Source organism: Rhinatrema bivittatum, chromosome 4 (genome assembly GCF_901001135.1).
Source record: "Rhinatrema bivittatum chromosome 4, aRhiBiv1.1, whole genome shotgun sequence".
NCBI classification, from domain to species: Eukaryota; Metazoa; Chordata; class Amphibia; order Gymnophiona; family Rhinatrematidae; genus Rhinatrema; species Rhinatrema bivittatum.
In genome coordinates this window covers 39,899,999-39,922,023 of record NC_042618.1, presented here as the reverse complement: position 1 = coordinate 39,922,023, position 22,025 = coordinate 39,899,999, and the positions used below count along the sequence as shown (strand labels likewise).

At 43.3% G+C, this 22,025-nt stretch overlaps 1 protein-coding gene across 1 annotated transcript in view; it reads left to right on the top strand.

Annotated features, from left to right (window-relative positions):
• The window catches only part of CDC42BPB (CDC42 binding protein kinase beta), a 412,316-nt gene that overhangs the window by 369,383 nt on the left and 20,908 nt on the right, over nucleotides 1–22,025 (top strand). Inside the window, exon 30 of the mRNA XM_029597996.1 lies at nucleotides 4,594–4,656. Coding sequence (XP_029453856.1) covers nucleotides 4,594–4,656 — 63 coding nt within the window. The remainder of the gene's footprint in view (nucleotides 1–4,593; nucleotides 4,657–22,025) is intronic.

The following is a 22,025-nucleotide window of genomic DNA, read 5'->3' as shown; positions in this document are numbered from 1 at the left end:
AGAAAGACTGATACATCACGAATTTCCAGCATAGCTCTCTGCTTCAACGGCAGGGGAGAAGAAAAAAACTGATACCTCACGCATATCCAGCATAGCTCCCTGCTTCAACGGCAGGGGAGAAGATAAACAACCAATAAGGGCTGTATAACATAATCTGGGTAAAAACAAATAAGCATGGGTGTAGCTTGCTTATTGTGGCGGTTACTACCCCTACTACCTCTAACTAATCAAGCTAGATATTTCACTTGGATGCAGCTCCATCACCGCTCTCTACATTAATGGCGGGGGTGGAAGGGAATTAGAACCAAGAGCTAAGAGAAACAGATAAGTATGGGAGAAGAAATGAGGGAAGCTTGCTGGGCAGACTGGATGGGCCATTTGGTCTTCTTCTGCCGTCATTTCTATGTTTCTGTATGTTTCTAAGATCTTTGAAGTTTCCACGCTTTGCACTCGGGCCGCCATATGTGGCAGTTTCATGCTGTGAGCCGGTCTTCGCTGGGTTCAGCAGCTGCAAGGCGACAAGTCTTTATTGGAGGCTGAGGCCCTCCAAGCAGAACGGCTGGAGGCCATCGTGGCATACAGTGCTGATGCCTTGTATGACCACCTCCAGGTCCTCTTCTCGGACTGCGGTGTCAGCCAAGCACCTCCTCTGGTTGAGAAATTGGTCAGCTAATGTTTCTTCCAAGGCGCAGTTGGGATCTTTGCCTTTTATGGTAAAGTTACTCTTCGGCAAGGTTCTTAAGGAAATGATCAAGTCTCTGGGGGAGAATAAGGTCCATAAGTTGCCTGAGGACAGGCAAAAAGGCAAGAGTTTCCCATCTTCTCATTCCTGCTTGAAGGAGAATCGAAGATTCCGATGGCCCAGACCCTCAGGTCCAGCTCTGAGACAAGTTTCCACTCATCAGCCGTCTTGGTCTCAGTCCTTTCGAGGTCGTAGACCCAGCAGGGATGGATCTTCCCAGGAAGGCGTGGTGCCAAGTCCTCTGAGGTAAGGCTGGTCCACTCTTCGGTTCCACAGATAGGAGGACACCTATCTCTGTTTTACTAGAAGTGGACCAAGATCATGTCGGACCGGGGGGGGTCTTAAGTGTGATAAGGCACGGTTACGCTTTAGAGTTTGCTCGGCCACTCAGACCGATTTCTCGTGTCCCCTTGCTCATTTTGGCGCAAGGAACTCGCAGTGAGGACCACAGTCAGCTGTCTGCATCAGTTGGAAGCCACTGTCCTCATCCCTCCAGATAAACGAGGATCCGGATGCTACTCCATTTACTTCATTGTTCCAAAGAAGTAAGGCACTTTCCGCCCAATCCTAGACTTAAAGAAGGTGAACGTGGCGCTGAAGGTTCTGTGGTTCGGGATGGAGACGCTGCAATCCATAATTGTGGCAGTCCACAAAGGGGAGTTTCTGTCCTCTCGGGATTTAACCGAGGCTTACCTACACATCGGAATCCGATCAGATCAACAATATCTGAGGTTCATGATTCTGGGTGATCACTTTCAGTTCTACAGTCTCCCCTTTCAATGAGGTGATGGTTGTAGTTGCTGCGGCTTTCCGAAGGGAGGGTGTTCTAGTTCATCCCCATCTGGACGACTGGTTGATTCGAGCAAATTCAGAATCCCTTTGTCGGACGGCGGTGGATTTGATCCTCAGTCATCTCCGATCACCAGGATGGATTGTCAGTTTAGCCAAGAGTCATCTGGTTCCTTCCCAGAGTCTGGAATTCCTGGGGATGCTTTTTGACATGAAGACGGGAAGTGTTCCTTACTGAGCAGCGCATTGCCAAGCTTCAGGCTCAGGTTCGGGAGTTGTTAACCAAACAGGTTCCCAGAGACTGGGATTATTTACAAGTTCTCGGGTCTATGGCTTCTACCTTGGAATTGGTACTCTGGGCATTTGCTCACATGATCTGCAATCAGCCTTACTGTCTCGCTGGGACCCAATGTCGGAGCGTTATCAACTACCTCTCCCTCTACCGGAGCCTGTATGGTCCAGTCTCATGGTGGGTCCGCCGGGACAAGTTGAGTCGCGGCGTGGATCTAGATGTTCCAATCTGGATGGTTGTTACTACCGATGCCAGCCTATTCGGCTGGGGAGCGGTATGTCAGCATCAGTCGGTACAAGGCCGATGGTTCCCGGAGGAAGCTTCCTGTTCCATCAATCGGCTATAGACCAGGGCGGCACGTCTGGCCTTGATAGCATTTCTCCCCTTGGTGAGGATCTTGTTGGACAATGCGACAGCAGTGGCCTATATCAACCACCAGGGAGGCACCAAGAGACATTCAGAGGCTCAGCTTCTGATGGAGTGGGCAGAACAGCATCTGGAGCATCTGGCAGCCTCGCACATAGCGGGCTTAGAAAATCCGCTTGCACATTGTCCAAGTCACCAGCAGCTGGACCCCAGGGAGTGGGAGCTGTCCGAGGCGGCAATGTCCCTTGTTTGTCGTTGGTGGGGGACTCCATGTGTGGATTTAATGGCGACCTTCCGAAATGTCAAGGCTCTGCGTTTCTTCAGTCAGCGGAGAGAAAGAGGGGCAGACACCTTGGTCTTGCCTTGGCCGATGGAAGTCCTGCTGTATGTGTTTCCTCCTTGGCCTCTGATGGGCAAAATTCTCTGGAGAATAGAGGTTCATCCAGGCCCGGTGATTCTGGTGGTGCCGGAGTGGCCACAGCGTCCATGGTTTGCAGACTTGATCAACCTAGCGGTGGATGGTCCTCTTTGGCTTGCCTTTCTGCCGAACCTACTGCATCAGGGACCAGTTTGTTTCGATTAGGCAGATCAATTCTGTGTCTAGCTGCTTGCCTTTTGAAAGGCGGCGTCTGAAGGAAAAAGTTTATTCAGCGCGGTCATTGCTACGCTCTTGCAATCTAGAAAGCCTTCCACCTCTCTATCCTACGAGAGGGTGTGGAGCATTTTTGATTCCTGGGGTTCCGGCCGGACGGTGGACCCCAGAAGAGTGTCTGTGTGCCATATTTTGGCCTTCCTTCAAGATGGTTTGGCAAAAGGGCTGTCCTTTAATTCACTTAAGGTTCAGGTGGTGGCACTAGGTTGCTTCCGAGGCAAGGTTCGTGACGCATTGCTTTCAGTGCATCCGCGGACGTTGTCTGTTTTCTTCGAGGCGTGAAACACTGCGTGCCTGTCTTGGAACCTAAATGTGGTCTTGTGGAGCTCCCCCCCCCACTCCCCCTTCGAGTCTCTGCAGCAGGTGACTTTAAAGGATCTCACTTTGTGGTGGCTATCTGTTCGCCGCGCAGAATTTCCGAACTTCAAGCTCTTTTTTGTAGGGAGCCCTTTTTGAGAATCTCAGCTGAGAGGATTTCCTTGTGGACTGTGCCTTCTTTCTTACTCAAGGTGGTGTCTTCCTTTCTAGTTAATCAGTTGGTGGAGCTCCCATCCTTCTTAAACTTAGATCCAGCAGCGGCGCACACTAGAGATTTGTGATACCTGGATGTCAAACGAGCCTTGCTGAGATACTTGGAGGTCACAAATAATTTCCGTATGTCAGATCATCTTTTTGTGTTGTGGACTGGTGCCAAGAAAGGGTTTAAGGCATCCAAAGTGTCTATTGCGAGGTGGTTGAAAGAGATGATTAATTCTGCATATATTTGTCGCCCAATTCCAGAAGGTCTCCGGACGCATTCTACTCGCTCTCAGGCAGCTTCTTGGGCAGAGTGTCAGTTGGTCTCTCCTCAGGAGATTTGTAGGACGGCTATGTGGAAGTCATTGTGCACCTTTGCCAGACATTATCACTTAGATGTCCAATCCCCGGGGGCTGGAAATTTTGGCACGAGTGTGCTGCAAGCGGGACTCTCCCAGTCCCACCCTACTTAGGGAAGCTTTGGTACATCCCAGGAGTCTGGACTGATCTGGGTACATACAGGGAAAGGAAAATTGGTTCTTACCTGCTAATTTTCATTCCTGTAGTACCACAGATCAGTCCAGAGTCCCGCCCTTGATTAGCAAAGGGTATTGGGAGAGTCCGCTCGATCTGTCTGTTTATGCTGTGAAGAAGCATAGGTTTTGTTGATCCCACACAGGTTTTTGGTGTGAGGGCGTTTTGTTGTTGCCTGTTTTATGGTTATCCTCTTCCCCCTGCTCATTTAGGGGAGTAGGCTTAGTTACTTAATTCTTCTTTATATTTCTGGCTTAGGTTCAGATTAATACTGAGGGACTGCAGATGGCACCTCATCTTAAGTGTGGCAGTGTCAGTAAAACTTTCTCTGACTCCATCTGCTGGAGGGGAGGCAAAACCCACGAGTCTGGACTGATGTGTGCTAATACAGGATTGAAAATTAGCGGGTAAGAGAATCAATTTTCCTACGGTTGACTTTAGGTAAGTATATTCAATGAAATGTTTACACTGCTGAGTATCTGGGACAAGTTATCTGGGTAACTTCTCCACTTGCTTACTTTCTGAATATTGGCCTCTTTTGTTACTTAACAGCATTCTCTAAGAAATTAGCTATCTTTTTTGCCAGGAAGACTTTGTCCTAATTATGTGAAATCTTTGCTTAAATACATGAATAGGTTGAAAAAAAAGCCTTAATTTTCTTATATACCAGAATAATAGTTTTGTTTTCCCTTCTTTACTTAGATCAAGATCGAATAGCTATTGGCACAGAAGAAGGATTATATGTGATAGAGCTCACCCGTGATGGTATGTTACTAAATGATTATTGTATGCAGTAAATCATTGGTTCTCTAACTCGGGATGCTGTTTGCCATAACTGTAATTGAAATAAGAGCAATCTAAAAAGTTTGAAAAATACTGCAGGAAACAAAAGCAAATGTTCTTGAGAGGTATATGAATACATGAACTCATATAATCCTTACCTTATTTACTTGAGACTACATGTTCCACCAGAGAGCTACCTTGAATTCCTTGTAATACACACTATAGGTGAAAACAAGCAGCAACACAGTATGGCTGGTACCACCTAATTTCCTCATTCCCTTTTCTGTACTAGTTATGGCATGTACATTTTTAACCCTTCTCCATCCTTCCAAAAATACAGTTTTTATATATGTTTACCTGCTGCTTTCAGATACTGTCTCTGTTTCTAAGAAAACATGTAGAGGCACTGCATATGCCAAGTATTGTTATAGAAGTCATAAGTAGTAGTAGCAGTAGATACTCAGCAGGCCAGCAGGAGGAGAATGTTTGTTGTGGATAAGCAGGACTGAATTCAGCAACATCATTGGACAGCACTAACACAGAATATGCTCAAAGCTCAGAAAGATCTAGAAGCCTTTCTGAGCATGCACAGGAATGCCCACGCTGCCACTGCCATGCAAGTCTCATCAGTCATTTTTCTTCTGCTAAATCTAAAGAATGTTTGCACACTCTTCCCAGTCATTTGTCAATTTTTCTTTCAGATAATTTTTTGCTATTTTCTCTCATCATTCTGTGTACTTTTTCTTCTTACTAGTCTTTATTTGTTTTCGTGAGTCTCCTTTTAAGTTTATATACATAATCTCCATGCCAAGGTTTTGCAGTTTTGGTAGCAAAAATTTGATTTTAAAGGCTCCAAAATAATGGTGCTGTAAGCTAATGGTGGCGACTTCCTGCATACCAAAGAAGATTTAGCACAAGACTCTTATGACATCACTTCAAAGTCCTCTATACTGAAAGGGGTGGATCTCTTCTTTCTTGTGCCCAGAAACTGAAGCCGAAGATGTATGACTTCAGCCTTAAGGGAGACTCTGATTTTCTCTTAGGTACTGGTCTCTCTGCACCTGTTTTCCTTTTCTTCTAAGGGGGAGGATAAGGGGAATTTCAATTTAAGATCCGTCGAGAGGACATTTGATCACAGGCTGTCCAGTCACTCACATTATGATTGGGGCCAGTCAGTAAAAGCAAAAATCATGGAAATCCAGGCTGGATAATTTATGCTTGCATTTAGTGCAAAGCTTAAATAGCTTTTTCCAAAACATTAATGAAAGAAAAACAAGGAATAAAGCGTGAGGAAAGAGAACTAACTAATCACTTTTTTTTTTTTTTTTTTTTAAAGGGTGTGGGTAAGAATGGGAGACTGGGTGTGTGAGAGAGAGGAAGGGAAGAAGAAAGGAGAGAGAAGAAACAAAGAGAAGAGTGATCCTGGAGAAAGAATTAGGAAAAGACTGACAAGGGGAAAGTGGAAGAGAGTGGGCCCAACTGATTAGAAAAATAAAAAGATCAGACAAAAAAATATATTTTTTTAAGCAATTAGGATATTCCATCTTTGGGTGTGTTCATTTCTTATATTTTTGTATTTTTCTCTTTAGCATTCTGCTGTTCAGAGTATGGTTTCTCAGACTTTCTATTTTGGTTTTGTTTGCATGTTTCTAATTCATAGTCCCTTATTTCTGTATAGGGTAAGGGTCAGTCTTTGTTCTGCCTGTGTGTGACTGAGGTGAAGTATTTCTGCTAGCATATAGTTTCTCTGAAGGAATTTGTAGCAGTCTGGCTTGTTCTGTTACCCCAGTAGGTGGTGTATTAATGTTCTAGGGCTTAGTGTAGTATTTGCATTGCTGCTTTTTCATAAGGCTGCGGTTAATTGAGAGTCAGTGCTGTGATTGTATGATATGGCAAGGTTCTAGGTACCTTTTTTTTTTTTTGTAGTGATTTCTGTTACTTCACAAAATGTTTAGCAGTGGAGGGAGTCTCTTTTTTTTGCTGATGTGACTCCAGAGTTTGATTATAGATTTTTTTCATATTGGGTTGTAATGTGAACTGTCGTAGTTTTGCTCTGCACCTGTGGCAAGCACTGTGCTGAGGTCTCCTGCAGAGAGTGCACTTGGCAGTGGTGCTTCATTGCTTATAAAAATTTGGCATCATAAGCAGGTGCCTACTCCTAAGTGCAGACTTGAAAGTTATTACTTTCTTAAGTGGTAGCTAGTAAAAGGTATCTCAACTTGCAATGAAACTCATTATGGTTTGCAGGGAAATCATAGCGATTGATGGCTTCCCCTGATGTAGGAACGGATTCGTGCCGAAACGCTGCACCGTTTATAATAGTGACAGTTTGTGGTGCTCAGAAGTAAACATCGGGAGAAATTGAATTGCAGCAATGTTGGTTTGTGTGCCTAGAAATCAATATTGGGAGGAGGAATAATTCAGCAATATTTGTGATGAATTTAATACATACAGTTTTGAATCAAATGGAGAACCATGTGGATTGGGCACACACTGAGCTTTTGAACAGAACTACATACATTAAGTAGAAGTTTGCCCTCCATTTCTAGATTTGAATACAACATGAAGTTTTAATGCTGTACCAGTTAACATTTTGAAACTGTGTTCTTGTCCCAGGCACTGGATGACACATGGGCAAGAACTTGTAGGCCTTCATTTTAGATCTTAAAGATTAGAGAATTGATGGTTAGATTAGACTGACATGGGTTATGAGTATTTGTTGCACAATGTATGATGTTGAATGAGAATTGTGTGAGAATAATGGGGAATATGTGTGAATGTTGTCGAGTGTGCATTTTATTGATGTGATGTGACATACTTAAATGTTTTGGGTTTTTTTATTTTCTTCATATGATAGAATTTATAATGTAATAAGGATATCACTAATAAATCTTGGTAAAGAGAATATACTATAGAAAATGCATCATCTCAACTTTCTTCTGACATACAGGATCAGTTTACACTTCATCTGAACACAGTTGATGAATGTTCTAAGCACTTCATAAGATCTTCATTGCAGTGTTTTTGAAACAGCTTCAGGATCATCAGATATAGCTATAGGAACCAGAAGAATGGCTTGGTTGAGAGCCTCAGGCCTATGAGAAGACATGGATGAAAAATCAGCAGACTCCTGAATTCAGGAGACAACTTATTTGGGGACAAAGTAAAGGAAACTGTTGACCTTATAAAACATCACTGTTCAACCCTCCAAATATCTGCAACTACTTCTGAACAAGTCTGCTCAAAGGAAGTTCACACCACAATTCTACAAAAGACGGTATTACCCTTGTAGAAGATATCAACCATTCACTTATTGGAAGCAACAGGAGCAAAATCATCAGGGCAGACCATGTTCAAAAGAAAGGAGTCAACCAAGATCTGCTCAGCAAGCTACTCAAACAGTGGGATCTATGTTTTGACTATGGAACCCCCTCATCTCTAAGCTCTTCCAGTGATAGGAGAGCTTCAGTTTCTTTACCTCCCAATGATCTCATTATTTCAGAAAAACGGGTTTTCAAAATCCTGAATGACTATCACGTAAACTTTCAGAATCTTTCTCACCTCGCTCCAGTGAACCCTTATTCAATTCCACCAGAACATCTTCGATTCTGCAACAGGTGCAAGGCTCATTGGCAGCCAGTGCAATAGAGCCAGACCCAATAATAGAGAGGGACAAGGGATTTTTTTTCTTCTGATATATCCTTATCCCAAAAACGTCAGGAGGCCTTTGTCCTATTCTGGACTTGAGAAACTTGAACAAAAATCTTGAGAGAAGTTCAAGAATATTCACTAGACACCATTCTTCCACACTGGTAATCAAAATTGACTGATGACCCTGGATGTGAAGAATGCTTACACACACATTTCAGTTTATATGAATTACAGGAAGTATCTATGCTTCACTGTAGCAGATCACATTATCACTACTGTGTACTCCCCTTTGGTCTGGCTGCAGTCCTAAGAGTATTTACCAAGTGGCAGAAGCAGCCCATATAAAACATTTTAGCTTTTTCCTGTTTAAACAACTGGCTAATATGTAGATCCTGTCAGCATACCTAATAACTTCCTACACACTTTGCACACTCATCTTGTTGGGCTTCATAGTCAAATTCCAGAAATCCAATATAATTCCATCTCATCAGTTGAACTTCATAGAAGCAAATTTAGATACCCTGAAAGCTTTTCTTCCACTTCAATGAATGTGCATACTAACTCACATAGTTCACTCCTCCTCTAACTGGACATTAATATTGGCTAGAGCCTTCATAGGGATGTTAAGTTACATGGCAGCCACAGTTCACATGACATCCTTTGCATATCCAGATATGAGACAAGCTCAACAGCATTTCAAACTGTTGGAATCAACATTCACAACGAGTGTCTCACAGGGTACATCTTTACAGGCTTCTCACTTGTTCATTGAGATAGTGGACCCAACCTTCAAATCTTCTGTTTATTTTAAAGTATTTTATTTCCCATGCCCTCAACAGTTTGGGGCGGGGTACAAACAAACACACTTACTTGAGACAGTGAAATGTTCTCACCTCCGCTGTATCTTTGTGTGAGTATATTTCTCACAGCACAAGCAGGATGGTAGTCCTCACATATGGGTGACATCACAAGATGGAGCCCAATCACGGAACACTTCTGTCAAAGTTTCCAGAACTTTGACTGGCCCCTACTGGGCATGCCCAGCATGGCACTAACCCTGCAGCCAGCAGGGGTCCCCCTTCAGTCTTCTTTTTTCTGTGCAGCAGTAGCCACACGGTTAAGGAGCTCTGCAGAGATTCCTGACAGGAATTTTCCTCACGGAATTACTAAAATCTAATTTACCCCACAGGGGTCCCTCCTTCAACTTTTTCAAGCCGCGGTACTCCGGTAAGTTTTTTACCCATTTTCCGTTGATTACCATCGAGTTTGGCCCTCGCGGCCGACTGTAATCGCACCATGTCCATCACAGACCATCACAAAGTCAGTGTAATGTGTCTCTGACGTGAGCACGATGTCCTAACCTGCACCAAATGTGCCCTTATGACACCAAAAGGTGGCAAGGCTAGAATGGAGAAAATAGAACTTCTTTTCCGTGCTCAAACCCAGACGCCGTCTATTGCATCGACGTCGTCAGAACTGGCACAGTCAACTTTGCGCCAGCATCGACCTTCGGCTGGTGACCGTCTGGCATCGACGACTTTTCGGCCTTTGACACCCTCTACTCACCCTCAGGACGGAGGGGATCGTAGAGAAAAACATCGCCACCAACATCGAAAGTCTCTGACCATCGAGGGAGCGAAATCATCGACCTCGCCATCATCCGAGCTGCCATCGAAGAAGCTCCGTCCAGAAAAGGCACCGACCTTTTTGGCGACTGGGTCACAGAGGCAACCCTCACCCGACAGGGTATCAGGAGCCACAACTCCGCCTTTAACGGTGGTCCCTCCGGCTATGCCTCTGCCTCCTTCTTCTGTTCCGGAGCTGGGACTGCTTGCTCCAGGTCTCCAAGAAGAACTGGACCAGATGGTTCAGGAGGCCATCGACAAGGCGATGCATCGACTCCAGGTTCCTCCGGTACCGATTGCAGAACTGACCACTGACCCGATTCCAGTAGCGTTGGCACCGCTGTTCTCGAGGATGGGAAGCGCTTATGGCCGCTTTTCCACCGATGGACCCCGGGTCACCGATGGCTCTGATGCCCTCCCCGCTTGCTTTGTCATCGGGAGGAGAAACACCGTTCAGCATCCCTCCATCGGGAGTTCTTCCGATGCCTCAGCCGTCTATGCCGATACATCCATCGGTGCCACCGATCCTCCCATTGGTGCCGACGAGTCCATCGGCACCACCAAGCCATCCATCAATGCCTGCACAGGTGCCTTCGGTGCCTCCCATTATTCCTTCAAGTCCTTCGGAGCCTAGACCAGGACCTTTGGGAATCCCACCGTCCCGTCCTCCTCCAGTTCCTAGAGGAGCAGGTGTTGATCCCTACGACACCAGACACAGATGATTCTTCACCAGACACAGATGATTTGCCTTCACCTACTGAAAGCAGAAAGCGTTCTCCTCCAGAGGACCTTTCCTTTATAAACTTTGTGAAGGAGATATCTGAATTGGTTCCCTTCCAATTACAGACTGAACAAGATGACAGGCATCAAATGATGGAGCTGTTACAATTCCTGGATGCTCCCAAGGAAATAACCTCCATCCCTATCCACCAGGTTCTTCTGGATCTCCTCAAAAAGAACTGGGAACATCCTGGCTCTGTGGCTCCAGTCCACAGGAAAGCTGACACCACCTATCTCGTTCAGTCAGCTCCAGGCTTTCGCAAACCTCAATTGGATCACCAATCTGTGGTTGTTGAATCTGCCCAGAAAAGAGCAAGGAGATCAAAACCTCACACTTCCTTTCCCCCAGGCAAGGAACAGAAATTTCTAGATGCCATTGGTCGCCGTGTCTTCCAAGGATCAATGCTCATCTCCAGAATTTCTTCTTATCAGCTCTCTATGACCCAATATAATAGGTCTTATTTAAGCAGATACAAGACTTAACAGACTCCCTGCCTCAGCAATTTCAAGAGCAACTCCAAACCCTAGTAAACAAGGGTTTTGAGGCAGGCAAGCATGAGATAAGATCATCTTACGATATCTTTGACACTGCTACCAGGGTATCTGCAGCTGCTTATCTCGGCAAGACGATGGGCCTGGCTCAAGTCTTCTGACCTTCGCCCTGAAGTACAAGACAAATTATCCGACCTGCCCTTTGTAGGAGATAATCTGTTTGGCGAGCAGATTCAACGGACAGTGCCGGAACTCAAGGACCATCATGAGACCCTAAGACAGCTCTCTCTGATGCCTTCTGAGTACTCTTCAAAACAGCCCTTCCGAAAGGACTCTAAGAAGTCATTCTTCTGCCCAAATAAGTCTTACCCGCCACCAACTAGAACCCGTTCTACGAGACCATTTGAAAAAGCTCAGTCTCGTCAGACACGAAAACAAAAACCGCAAGCAGCTCCTCAGCCAGGCCCTGCTTCCAGTTTTTGACTCCTGCATAGAGAGGAGCAGCCAGCTTCCATTGCCCCACATACCAGTGGGAGGTCGATTGTGCCATTTCAACAGGTGGCACTCAATCACCTCAGACCAGTGGGTCCTAGTGATAATTGCTCAAGGTTATTGTCTGAACTTTCCATTCCACCGGATTCCCCACCTCTACCGACGTGGAGAACATCCAATCACTCCATCCTTCTGGAACAGGAGGTCTCCCTCCTCCTCCAGTCCAAGGCAATAGAACCAGTGCCCTATTCCCAGCAAGGCCTAGGGTTCTATTGCTGGTACTTTTTAATCCCCAAAAAATCGGGAGGCGTTCGTCCAATTCTGGATCTACGTGCCCTCAACAAGTACCTCCAGCGAGAGAAGTTCAAAATGGTAATCTTGGGCTCTCTTCTTCCTCTTCTACAAAGAGGAGACTGGCTCTGCTCTCTAGACCTCCAGGACGCATACACTCATATCGCGATAATTCTATCTCATCGCAAATACCTGAGGTTTCTAGTAGGCCCCAAGCACTATCAGTACCGAGTGTTATTTATTTATTTTATTTATTGATCATTTTTGTATACCGACCTTCCTCACAAGATATCAGGTCGGTTAACAGCACAACAAATAGTTATCGATACCTACAATACATCTCAATTAAAATACAATACAGTAAAATACTGTTAAAATTGACTAAAATATAAAAACAATAAACAAATAAAATGAATCCTAAAATTAATAGCTCAATCCACATTACTCCTTTCTGTGTATTGTTTCATCACCTAATTCTATCATTGTGTATCATTATTTCCACCCATGTCCCCAACTCTCAAAATGTACCCTATTTTTTCATACCCCCATAATTAATGTCTTAGGCCCTCTCTCTAATGTAACTAATACTGAAATGAAATAGGCGTCTTAATGATCTATACTCATAATTAACTACTAACTTCCTTTATTTCATTAAACACCTGTTCAAATAACGATGTCTTTATGAGTTTTTTAAACTTCTGGATGCATGGTTCTGATCTAATATCCAGCGGTGGTGCATTCCATATTTTTGGGCCAGCCAGGGAGAGAGTCCTCTCTCTGACTGAGCTCAGATGTGCTAGTTTAGGTGAGGGAATCGTAAGTAATGCTTTCCCTGAGGATCTCAAATTACGTGCCGGAGTATGTATACACAATGAAGCGTTTAACCATTCAGTGTTGTTGCCATATACTATTTTGTGTGTTAACATTAAACGTTTATACTGAATCCTTGCATGTATTGGTAGCCAATGCAGCGCTCTCAAGACGGGTGAGATATGATCATATTTTCTCTTGTTGGTCAATACCCGAGCTGCAGCGTTTTGCAATAGCTGTAAAGGTCGTAACGTTGAATTTGGAACTCCCAACAACAGTGCGTTACAGTAATCCAATTTCGGTGAAATAATAGCCTGTAACACTGTGCGGAATTCTCCTGTATGTAGCAAGGGTTTTAATTTTTTCAGGATTTGCAATTTATAAAAGCCATCCCTATTTATGGCTTTTATTGAGGCTTTCATACTTAATTCAGCATCAAGGATGGGGCCTAGGTCTCTTACTTCGTACTTGATCTCATAAAATCTTGAAGACTCTCGTGAAGTTACGTCAGGACAAAGGAACCATGATCCTTTGTCCTGACGTAACCGGCATGATGTGATGCCTATCATGAATGCCGGTATAAAAAAACCCCACTAAATAAATAAATAAATAATCCTGATAACACCTCACTGGCCGCGCCAAGTGTGGTTTCCAATACTTCAGGATCTCTCCATTCACAGGCACATTCCCTTGGGAAAGGACCCGCTTCTAATCACTCAAAACGATGGGTGCCTACGCCACCCCAATCTTCAAGCTTTGTCCCTAACTGCATGGATGTTGAGAGGTTAATCCTTCAGCCACTTAACCTTTCTGAACCAGTTTCCCGTGTCCTTGACTGCTAACTGGCTCTAGCATTCTACCTAGACTGTATAGCTGCCCACAGGAAAAACACTTAATTGTTTGTCTCTTTCCATCCTATCAAATTGGGGCAGCCTCTGGTTAAACAGACTCCTCCTGGTTGGTGGACTGCATATGCTTTTGTTATCAGCAAGCGGGCATTCCACTTCAAGATCGTGTTCAAGCATACTCTGTGCCATGGCGACTTCAGTAGCACACCTACGCTCGGTGCCGCTTCCTGACATTTGCAGGGCTGCCACCTGGAGTTCTCTCCATACCTTTACAGCCCATTATTGCTTAGACAAAGCCGGAAGACCAGATTCCATCTTTGGCCAGTCTGTCTTGCGCAACCTATTTACAACGTGACGTACCAACACCCTTCTGCCTGCCCGGTGGGGTTCAGGATGCCCTCGCCCAAATTTCATCCCAGCCTAGTGCCTTCCATGCCTGAGTACATTTGGTGCATTCTCGGACATCCTTAGCTCGGTACTCACCCATATGTGAAGACTATCATCCTGCTTGTCCTGTGAGAAAGCAAATGTTGCTTACCTGAAACAGGTGTTCTCACAGGACAGCATGATGTTAGTCCTCACGAAACTCGCCCGCCGCCCTGCGGGGTTGGGTTTGTAACGTTTTCTTATTTTATTTTCGGCACTACCTGTAGATTTTTAACAAGACTGAAGGGGGACCCCTGCTGGCTGCAGGGTTAGTGCCATGCTGGGCATGCCCAGTAGGGGCCAGTCAAAAGTTCTGGAAACTTTGACAGAAGTGTTCCGTGATTGGGCTCCATCCTGTGATGTCACCCACATGTGAGGACTAACATCCTGCTGTCCTGTGAGAACACCTGTTACAGGTAAGCAACATTTACTGTCTGTATATGTTTGTATATATGTGTGTGTGTGTGTGTGAATATGTATATCAGACGAAAACAGATCCTGCCTGCAACAAGAGTACAAATTCAACACTGCTGGAAAGACTATTTTAAAAAGGTGGGTTCTTAGAGCTTTTTTGAAATCCTTCAATTCTTTTAGGTCACATATCTCAGATGGATATGAGTTCCACGCCATGGGTCTGGCTATCGAAAAGGATCTTTCAGGGGTCACTGCAAGATGAGAATGAAAAGCAGAGGGAATATCAAGCAAAGACTAAGATAAGCATAGCATTCTAGGTGGTGTGTAAATTTTAGTGAAGCTGATCCAGCATGAAGTGACGTTAAGATTATGGATGGTAACGGTGGGTTTGTATTGTATGGTCTGTTGTCTAGGTAACCAGTGAAGTTGCTGTAAAACTGGGGATAATGTGCTCTATGGTCAACCTTTTCATTCCCTGCAAACTCAATGAACTGTAACTACATATGCCTCTGATTAAGATTGTGGCACATCTCATCACTATTTGCTTTCAAGGGACTTAGAGCACACAGAAGCAAAGACTGTACATAAACCTTCTAGAGCTAAGTTACTTTCAAGCTTTTTAGCATTTGAGCAATGATTAAAGGGACCAGTACTTCACATCCAAGCAGACAATCAAGTTGCAATGAATTACATCAACTAGCAAGGAAAAACATAATCCTCAAGGCTATGTAAGGAAATATGCAAGATAATGGAATTAGGTGAGTTCAAGGAAAATATTTCTCAGTGTTGTTCACTTTCCAGCAAAGTCCATGTCTTAGTGGGTTCATTCAATCATTGTCTTTAACCCAGCGAATGGCCACTGCTGCTCAATGTGGCTTAATTTCTCTCTTGACTCTGGGGTACTCTGCAAGTGAACATCTTTGCAGCTTTATTGAACCGCAAACTCTGTCTCTATTGCTCGAAAAGACAGGCATCCAACATCCTGCTATTGGATGCTTTGTACATTCCATATGATCAAAGACTAATATATGCATTTCCACCAATACCATATCCAAAACAATCTTCAAATTAAGAAAAGATAAAAGGGATGTGATTTTAATAGCCTCCTAATGACCGAACCAAATTTGGTTTCCATGGCTTCAATGCCTAACCACCTGCAAATATTCCCAAATCTCTTAACACAATACAGTTATTCACCTAAGCCTTCGTTCTTTGGCACTCAAGATATGGATATTGAAAGCAAGGTAGTGTAAGCCATGACCCTACCCTTAGACGTATACAGTTATTACAAACTAGTTGACTAATAGGAGACAACTTGTAATGGTAAATGAAAACTACTCTGAAGAGAGAACCGTGTTAAGCGGAATGCCACAGGGATGAGTTTTGGGACTAGTTCTGTTCAATATCTTTGTGAATGACATTGCAGAAGACATAGAAGGTAAAGTTTGTTGACTTACGGATGATACAAAAATTCTGCAACAGAGTGGGACACGCCTGAAGGAGTAGAGAGAATGAAAAGTGATTTAAGAAGGCTTGAAGAGTGTTCAAAGATATTTGGTAGCTGGGATTCAATGCCAAGAAGTGCAGAGTCATGCATCTTGGGGTATGGTAATCCAAAAGAGCTGTATATGAAGGGGAATGAAACTCTGATGTGCACGGACTAAGAGAGACACCTTGGGATAATAGTATCTGGCGATCTGAAGATGGCGAAGCAATGTGACAAGGTGATAGCTGAAGCCAGAAGAATGCTGGGCTGCATAGAAAAAGGAATAACCAGTAGGAAAATGGAGGTGGTGATGCCCTGTACAGGTCCTTGGTGAGGCCTCACATGGAGTACTGTGTTCAGTTCTGGAGATCATATCTCAAAAAAGGATAGAAACAGGATGGAGGCTGTTTAGAAAAGGGCAACCAAAATGGTGGGGGTCTGTATAGGTAGATACATGAGATGCTGAAGGATCTAAATATATCTATACCTTGGAAGAGAGGAGGAGGTACAGAGGAAATATGATACAGACGTTCAGATACCTGAAAGGTTTTAATGATGCATACATTTCAAACCTTTTCCTTCAGAAAGGAAACATTAGAATAAGGGGGAGTGCGAAATGAAACTCCATGGGAGATGACTCAGAACAAACGTCAGGAAATATTTCTTCACGTAGAAGGGTGGTGGATGCTTGGAATACCCTTTTGGAGGAGGTGGTGAAGAACAGTCAATGAATTCAAAGGAGCATGGGATAAACACTGTGGATCCCTAAAGGCTAGAGGGTGCATGAGAGTAACCACGGAGCGGCAATTACTACCCTTAACAGAAAGCATGGGAATTACTACCCTCAATCAATAGCCTTGATGCTTTTGATGCAACTGCAACATCGCTTCCCACTTTGACATGTGGAGAGGAAAGGGGAACTGGATACAGACAACCAACATGGGCCCTGACTTTTATGGTCTGGGGTACTGATACTCAAAGGAAAAAGCAAAGGATGGCTTCTATGGCCAAGACCTAAAGTAAAGAATGTCAAACAGCATTGTCTGAATTATCAAGAAGGCTCCTCACCCAGTAAAAATGTTGCTAGCATTAATTTATTGGTTTGACAGTTGCTTGGTTTTGATTGATTGTAAATATTACTACCTTTATCATAAGGCTTGGGGGGTAACTGCACAGAGTGGCAGTTAGTAGCCTTAAGAGAAACATGAGGGTATCCTGCTCAAAGTGGCAGATACTACCTTAAGAAGCTTGCTGGGTAGACCAGATGGGCCATCTGGTCCTTTTCTGCCATCATTAATATGTTAGTATATTTTGGCAGCAAGGCGGCCTTCCAGCAGATGTTCATATAACTTTAAATGGAAAAGATTTGGTGTATGTCATGTTTGTTAAAATTTCTTAATTGCCTGTTGCACAAGGCTGTACACAATTTATATGTATAACATGCATAATTAAAACATATTCAAAGACCAAAAACATACATTGTCAACAAAACATAAAATGAAAAAAAAAACAAGATAGAATAATAAACAATATTAAAACACATTCAAAGACCAAAAAAATAAAATGGTATAAAACAGAATTTAAAAAAAATCTCATCAACCTGGAATTACTCATACAGCTGCCATCCTGGTATTACTCATACTCTAAACCAGTGAATTTTGAGAAGGGCCTTATTGATTTTGGACAAGACATGATCTGTAATTCTAATGGAAGATGGTTCCAAAGCTACTGAAAAAGCCCTTTTTTGTGTCTCGTCCAAGCGTGCCATTTTAGATGACTGCATGTCCAACAAGTCTCTGCCAGCAGACTTCGGCATGCAGGTCAGGATATGTATGCATAAAAGGGTAGAAATCCATGGAAAAGTATCAAATTTATTACCATCACTGCAACTTTGTACTGAATTCACCAGTAAATAGGTACCATATATAACTGGAGGAATGTGCTCCCTGATACTCTTACCAGTAATTAAGCATGCCACAAAATTTTGCAGAATTTGGAGGGCTTGTAATGACTAAGCTGAAAGACCTAAAAATACAACAGTACAATAGTCAAACGCATAAGCACTTGCTCTACTGATTGAAAATCAGGTGGCTGTAAAATTAGTTTCAAATCTTGTATACGTTTGATAAAACTTGATTTAACTACAGAGTCAATCCAAACTCCTAGACTCTTAGGGGGGTCATTTTGTAAGCTAAGTCAGGGCGGCATCAGCACCAGAAGAGGAGGAGTTGGAGCGGGCACTGCGGAAACTTCGCTGGCGGCGATAAGGTAAGCCACGTTATCGCCGCCACTAACGTGCCCATTAGCACCACCTTTCCCGGTGGTGCTATTGGGTGCGAAAGCCAGCAGCGATAACACCGCGGGGGTGCGATTGCTGCTGGCTTTTGCAGGCCTGCCTCCCGCTTTGCCCCCCCGCCCCCTGTTACCGTGAAATTCAGAGAGCTCTGCGTCATTGGAAAATCCAGCCCTTAGTATGAGGAGCAGTTTGTAGGACATCATCCACTACAACAGAAAAAGGTAAATTATTTTTCATAAAGCACTGAAGAACAAGAAAGTTCATTTTTTTTTAAGATTTAGCAACAGCTTTTATGAGTGAGCCATGATCGTATTGTAGAAATGCATAATGTCAGTAGAAGGAGGATCTGTTCAATTGCTTAATTTTTCAGGCTGCCTATGATAATCTGGTCGGTCTCCAAGTCGGGATTTAAAATTAATTCACTTGAGTGCTGTTGCAGCTTTTCACCAAAACTTGGAAAGTTTTCTGATTTCTCAACATCCGGTAGTAGCAAAATTCATTAAGGGCTTTTTCCATCTTTATCCACCCATAAGAGACCAACCTACTCAGTGGGATTTAAATATAGTGCTTTCTCAGCTAATGATTCCTCCCTTTGAGACTTTAGCATTTGTGAGTCTAAATTTCTTTCATGGAAAGTGTTTTTGATAGCAGTGACTTTAGTACACCAAGTAATCAAACTCCAAAATGGAGTGATAAACCTTACACACAAATTTATGTAAGATGGTTTCTCAATTTTACCAATATTCTTTCCAAAACCTCAATCTAACAAATGTGAGCAAGAGCTTCATACCTTGGGCTGCAGAAGGACTTCGATGTTTATTTACTTTAAAAAAAAAAAAAAAAAAAAAAAGCATATGTCACTTCATGTACATAATGTTCGAAGCAGATTACATTGCTAAAAACACTGGAAGTTCATAAACTATTAATCATGTTGACTTAGGTAGTAGCCACTGCTTATTACCGGCATCAGTAGCATGGAATCCGTTTAATGTTTGGGTACCTTCTAGGTACTTGTATCTTAGATTGGCTGCTATTGGAAACAGGATGATGGGCTCGATGGACCCTCAGTCTGACCCAGTAAGGCAATTTCTTATGTTCTTATGGGACTTGTGGACTACAAACTGGTTGACTGACAGGAAACAGCATGTGATGGTAAATGGACCCTACTCTGAAGAAAGAATGGTGTTAAATGGAGTGCCACAGGGATTGGGTTTGGGACCGGTTGTATTCAATATCTTTGAGAGACACTGCGGAAGGGATAGAAGGTAAAGTTTGTCTATTTGAGGATTATACTAACATATGCAATAGAGTGGATATACCTGAAGGAGTAGAGAATAAAAAGTGATTTAAGAAAGCTTGAAGAGTGGTTGAAGATTTGACAGCTAGGATTCAATGCCAAGAAGTTGCAGTGTCATGTATCCTGGGGTGTGGTAATCCAAAACAGCTGTATGTGATGGGGAGTGAAAGACTAATGTGCATGGACTGGGAGAGAGACCTTGGGGTGGTAGTGTCTGGCAATCTGAAGGCAGCAAAGCAGTGTGACAAGGCAATAACTAAAGCCAGAAGAATGCTGGCCTGCATAGAGAGAGAGAGGAGTAACCAGCAAGCAAAATGAGTTGGTAATGCCCTTGTACAGGTCCTTGGTGAGGTCTCACCTGGAGTATTCAGTTCTGGAGATCGTATCTCAAAAAGGATAAAGATAGGACAGAGGCGGTTCAGAGAAGGGCGACCAAAATATTTCTTGACACAGAGGGTGGTAGATGCTTGGAATGCCCTTCCAGAAGAGGTGGTGAAGATAAAAACAGTAAAATTCAAAAAGGCATGGGATAAGCACTGGATCCCTAAAGGCTTGAGTGGAAGTCAGGAAAAGGGTGCCTGGGGGGAAACCAGCATGAAGTGGTAGCTACTATCCCCTAACAGAGAAGGCATAGGTATTTCTACCCTTAACAATTAGCGTACATGATTTTGACACAACTGCAGTATTGCTCCCTATTTTGAGGGGGGTTGGGGGATTGGATTCAGACAACAGCTAACACCGGGCCCTGACTTTTACAGTCCAGGGTACTGATGCACAGACATTAGGGAAAAAGCACAGGACAGCTTCTATGGCCAAATCCAAAAGCAAAGCACCTTCAAGCAGCAACACTGTATGAATTATCAAGAAGGCTGCTCAACCTGAAAAGTGTTGCTGGCAGTAACTTTGTGTTTGACAGTTTCTTGGTTTTGATTAATATTACTACCCTTGACAATAAGGCTTGTGGGTAACCTGCAGGGAACGTGGGGTTATCCTGCATGGGTGAGAGTTACTACTATAAGAAACTTGCTGGGCAGACTGAATGGACTATTTGGTCTTTTTCTGCCATCATTACTATGTTCCTATGTAATTTATCTTTAAATCCTAGTGCGGTCAATATTAAAGGCTTTTGAGAATAAGTAGGTTTTTAATGCCTTCTTGAAGCTTCTACTTGGAAAAGTCTAAATCTTACAGGAAAATTCCTTAGTTGCTTTTCTTACAACCCAAACAATCAATGATTACCAGTTAAGAAAGAGATACACTCTGCCTGGTTATGAATTTGATTTTAAAATTTAGCAACTGTGAGCTCTCAAGATCATGGTGGCTCACATAATAAATACATAAAAGCCTATACAATGCAGAATTACAGAAATCCAAACACAATACAATGATTACAAATGATACCGTAATGCTTCCTTTTTTAAACCTTACTATATATCAAGTTCTTACTCACACCCATGACAGTGTATAAACTTGTATTTACTGTATACTAAATCTGGTCAGCAACTTCACAGCAAAGTAAAAGCTCAGCAAGTGCAAGCAACTTCAACTTTTGCTAGTACACCTTCATTTAGTTCAATTCAGGAAATCTGCAAAGTAGTTACATGGACTTTATCCTCACTTTTGTTAAGCATTATTGTCTCGAGGGGAACTCCTGCAAGGATAGTGCCTTCGGCCAGGGTATGCCTAAGAGTTTATTTAACTAAATGTTTCAACTCTACCTCCATCCTCTCAATAGTGGGTTGCAACTAAGTGTCAAGGAAAAAAAAATATTACGTTGCAACCCTCAGTTTGGGAAGTCCCACTTGTGTGGCTGAATTCAGTCCATGGAGGCCCTTCTCTGAACTGCCTCTGTCTTACCAATTTAGAGTTATGTGTTACAGTACTCCAGACAAGATTTCACGAATGACTTGTACAGAGGTATTATCACTTCAATTTTTATACTGTTTATACCTCTCCCACATTTCTCTGGCTCTGGCCACTGCCTTATCACACTATTTTGCAACCTTGAGATAATCAGGTATGATCATCCTGAGAGCTCTTTTCTATTTAGTGCACATCCTTTGCCGCTACCCCTTCTTCTTCTCAATTCTCATGCACCAGTCCTTTAAATTTCTGCACCCAAAAACCATACTGTTTTCCGTTGCATCTTATATCCCAAGCACTTGACCACTCCCTAAGCTTTCTTAGATTTCTGTCATTTCGTCTACTATATCAAGTGTCCAATCTGTTGCAGGTCTTAGTAACATCTGGAAAAGACAAATTTTTTCTACTAAGACCTTTTTCCTTTGAGTAAATTCCATTTACTGCTACCCTCTGTTGTCTTTCACGCAACCAGTTTGTTTTCTTTGGCTCAGCAGTTTCCCCCTGCTCCTTTGGGGTTCCAGCTCAGTTGGCAGAGAACTAGCACCAGGAGTTTCATTCACAGCTGTCTAGGAATTTTTTC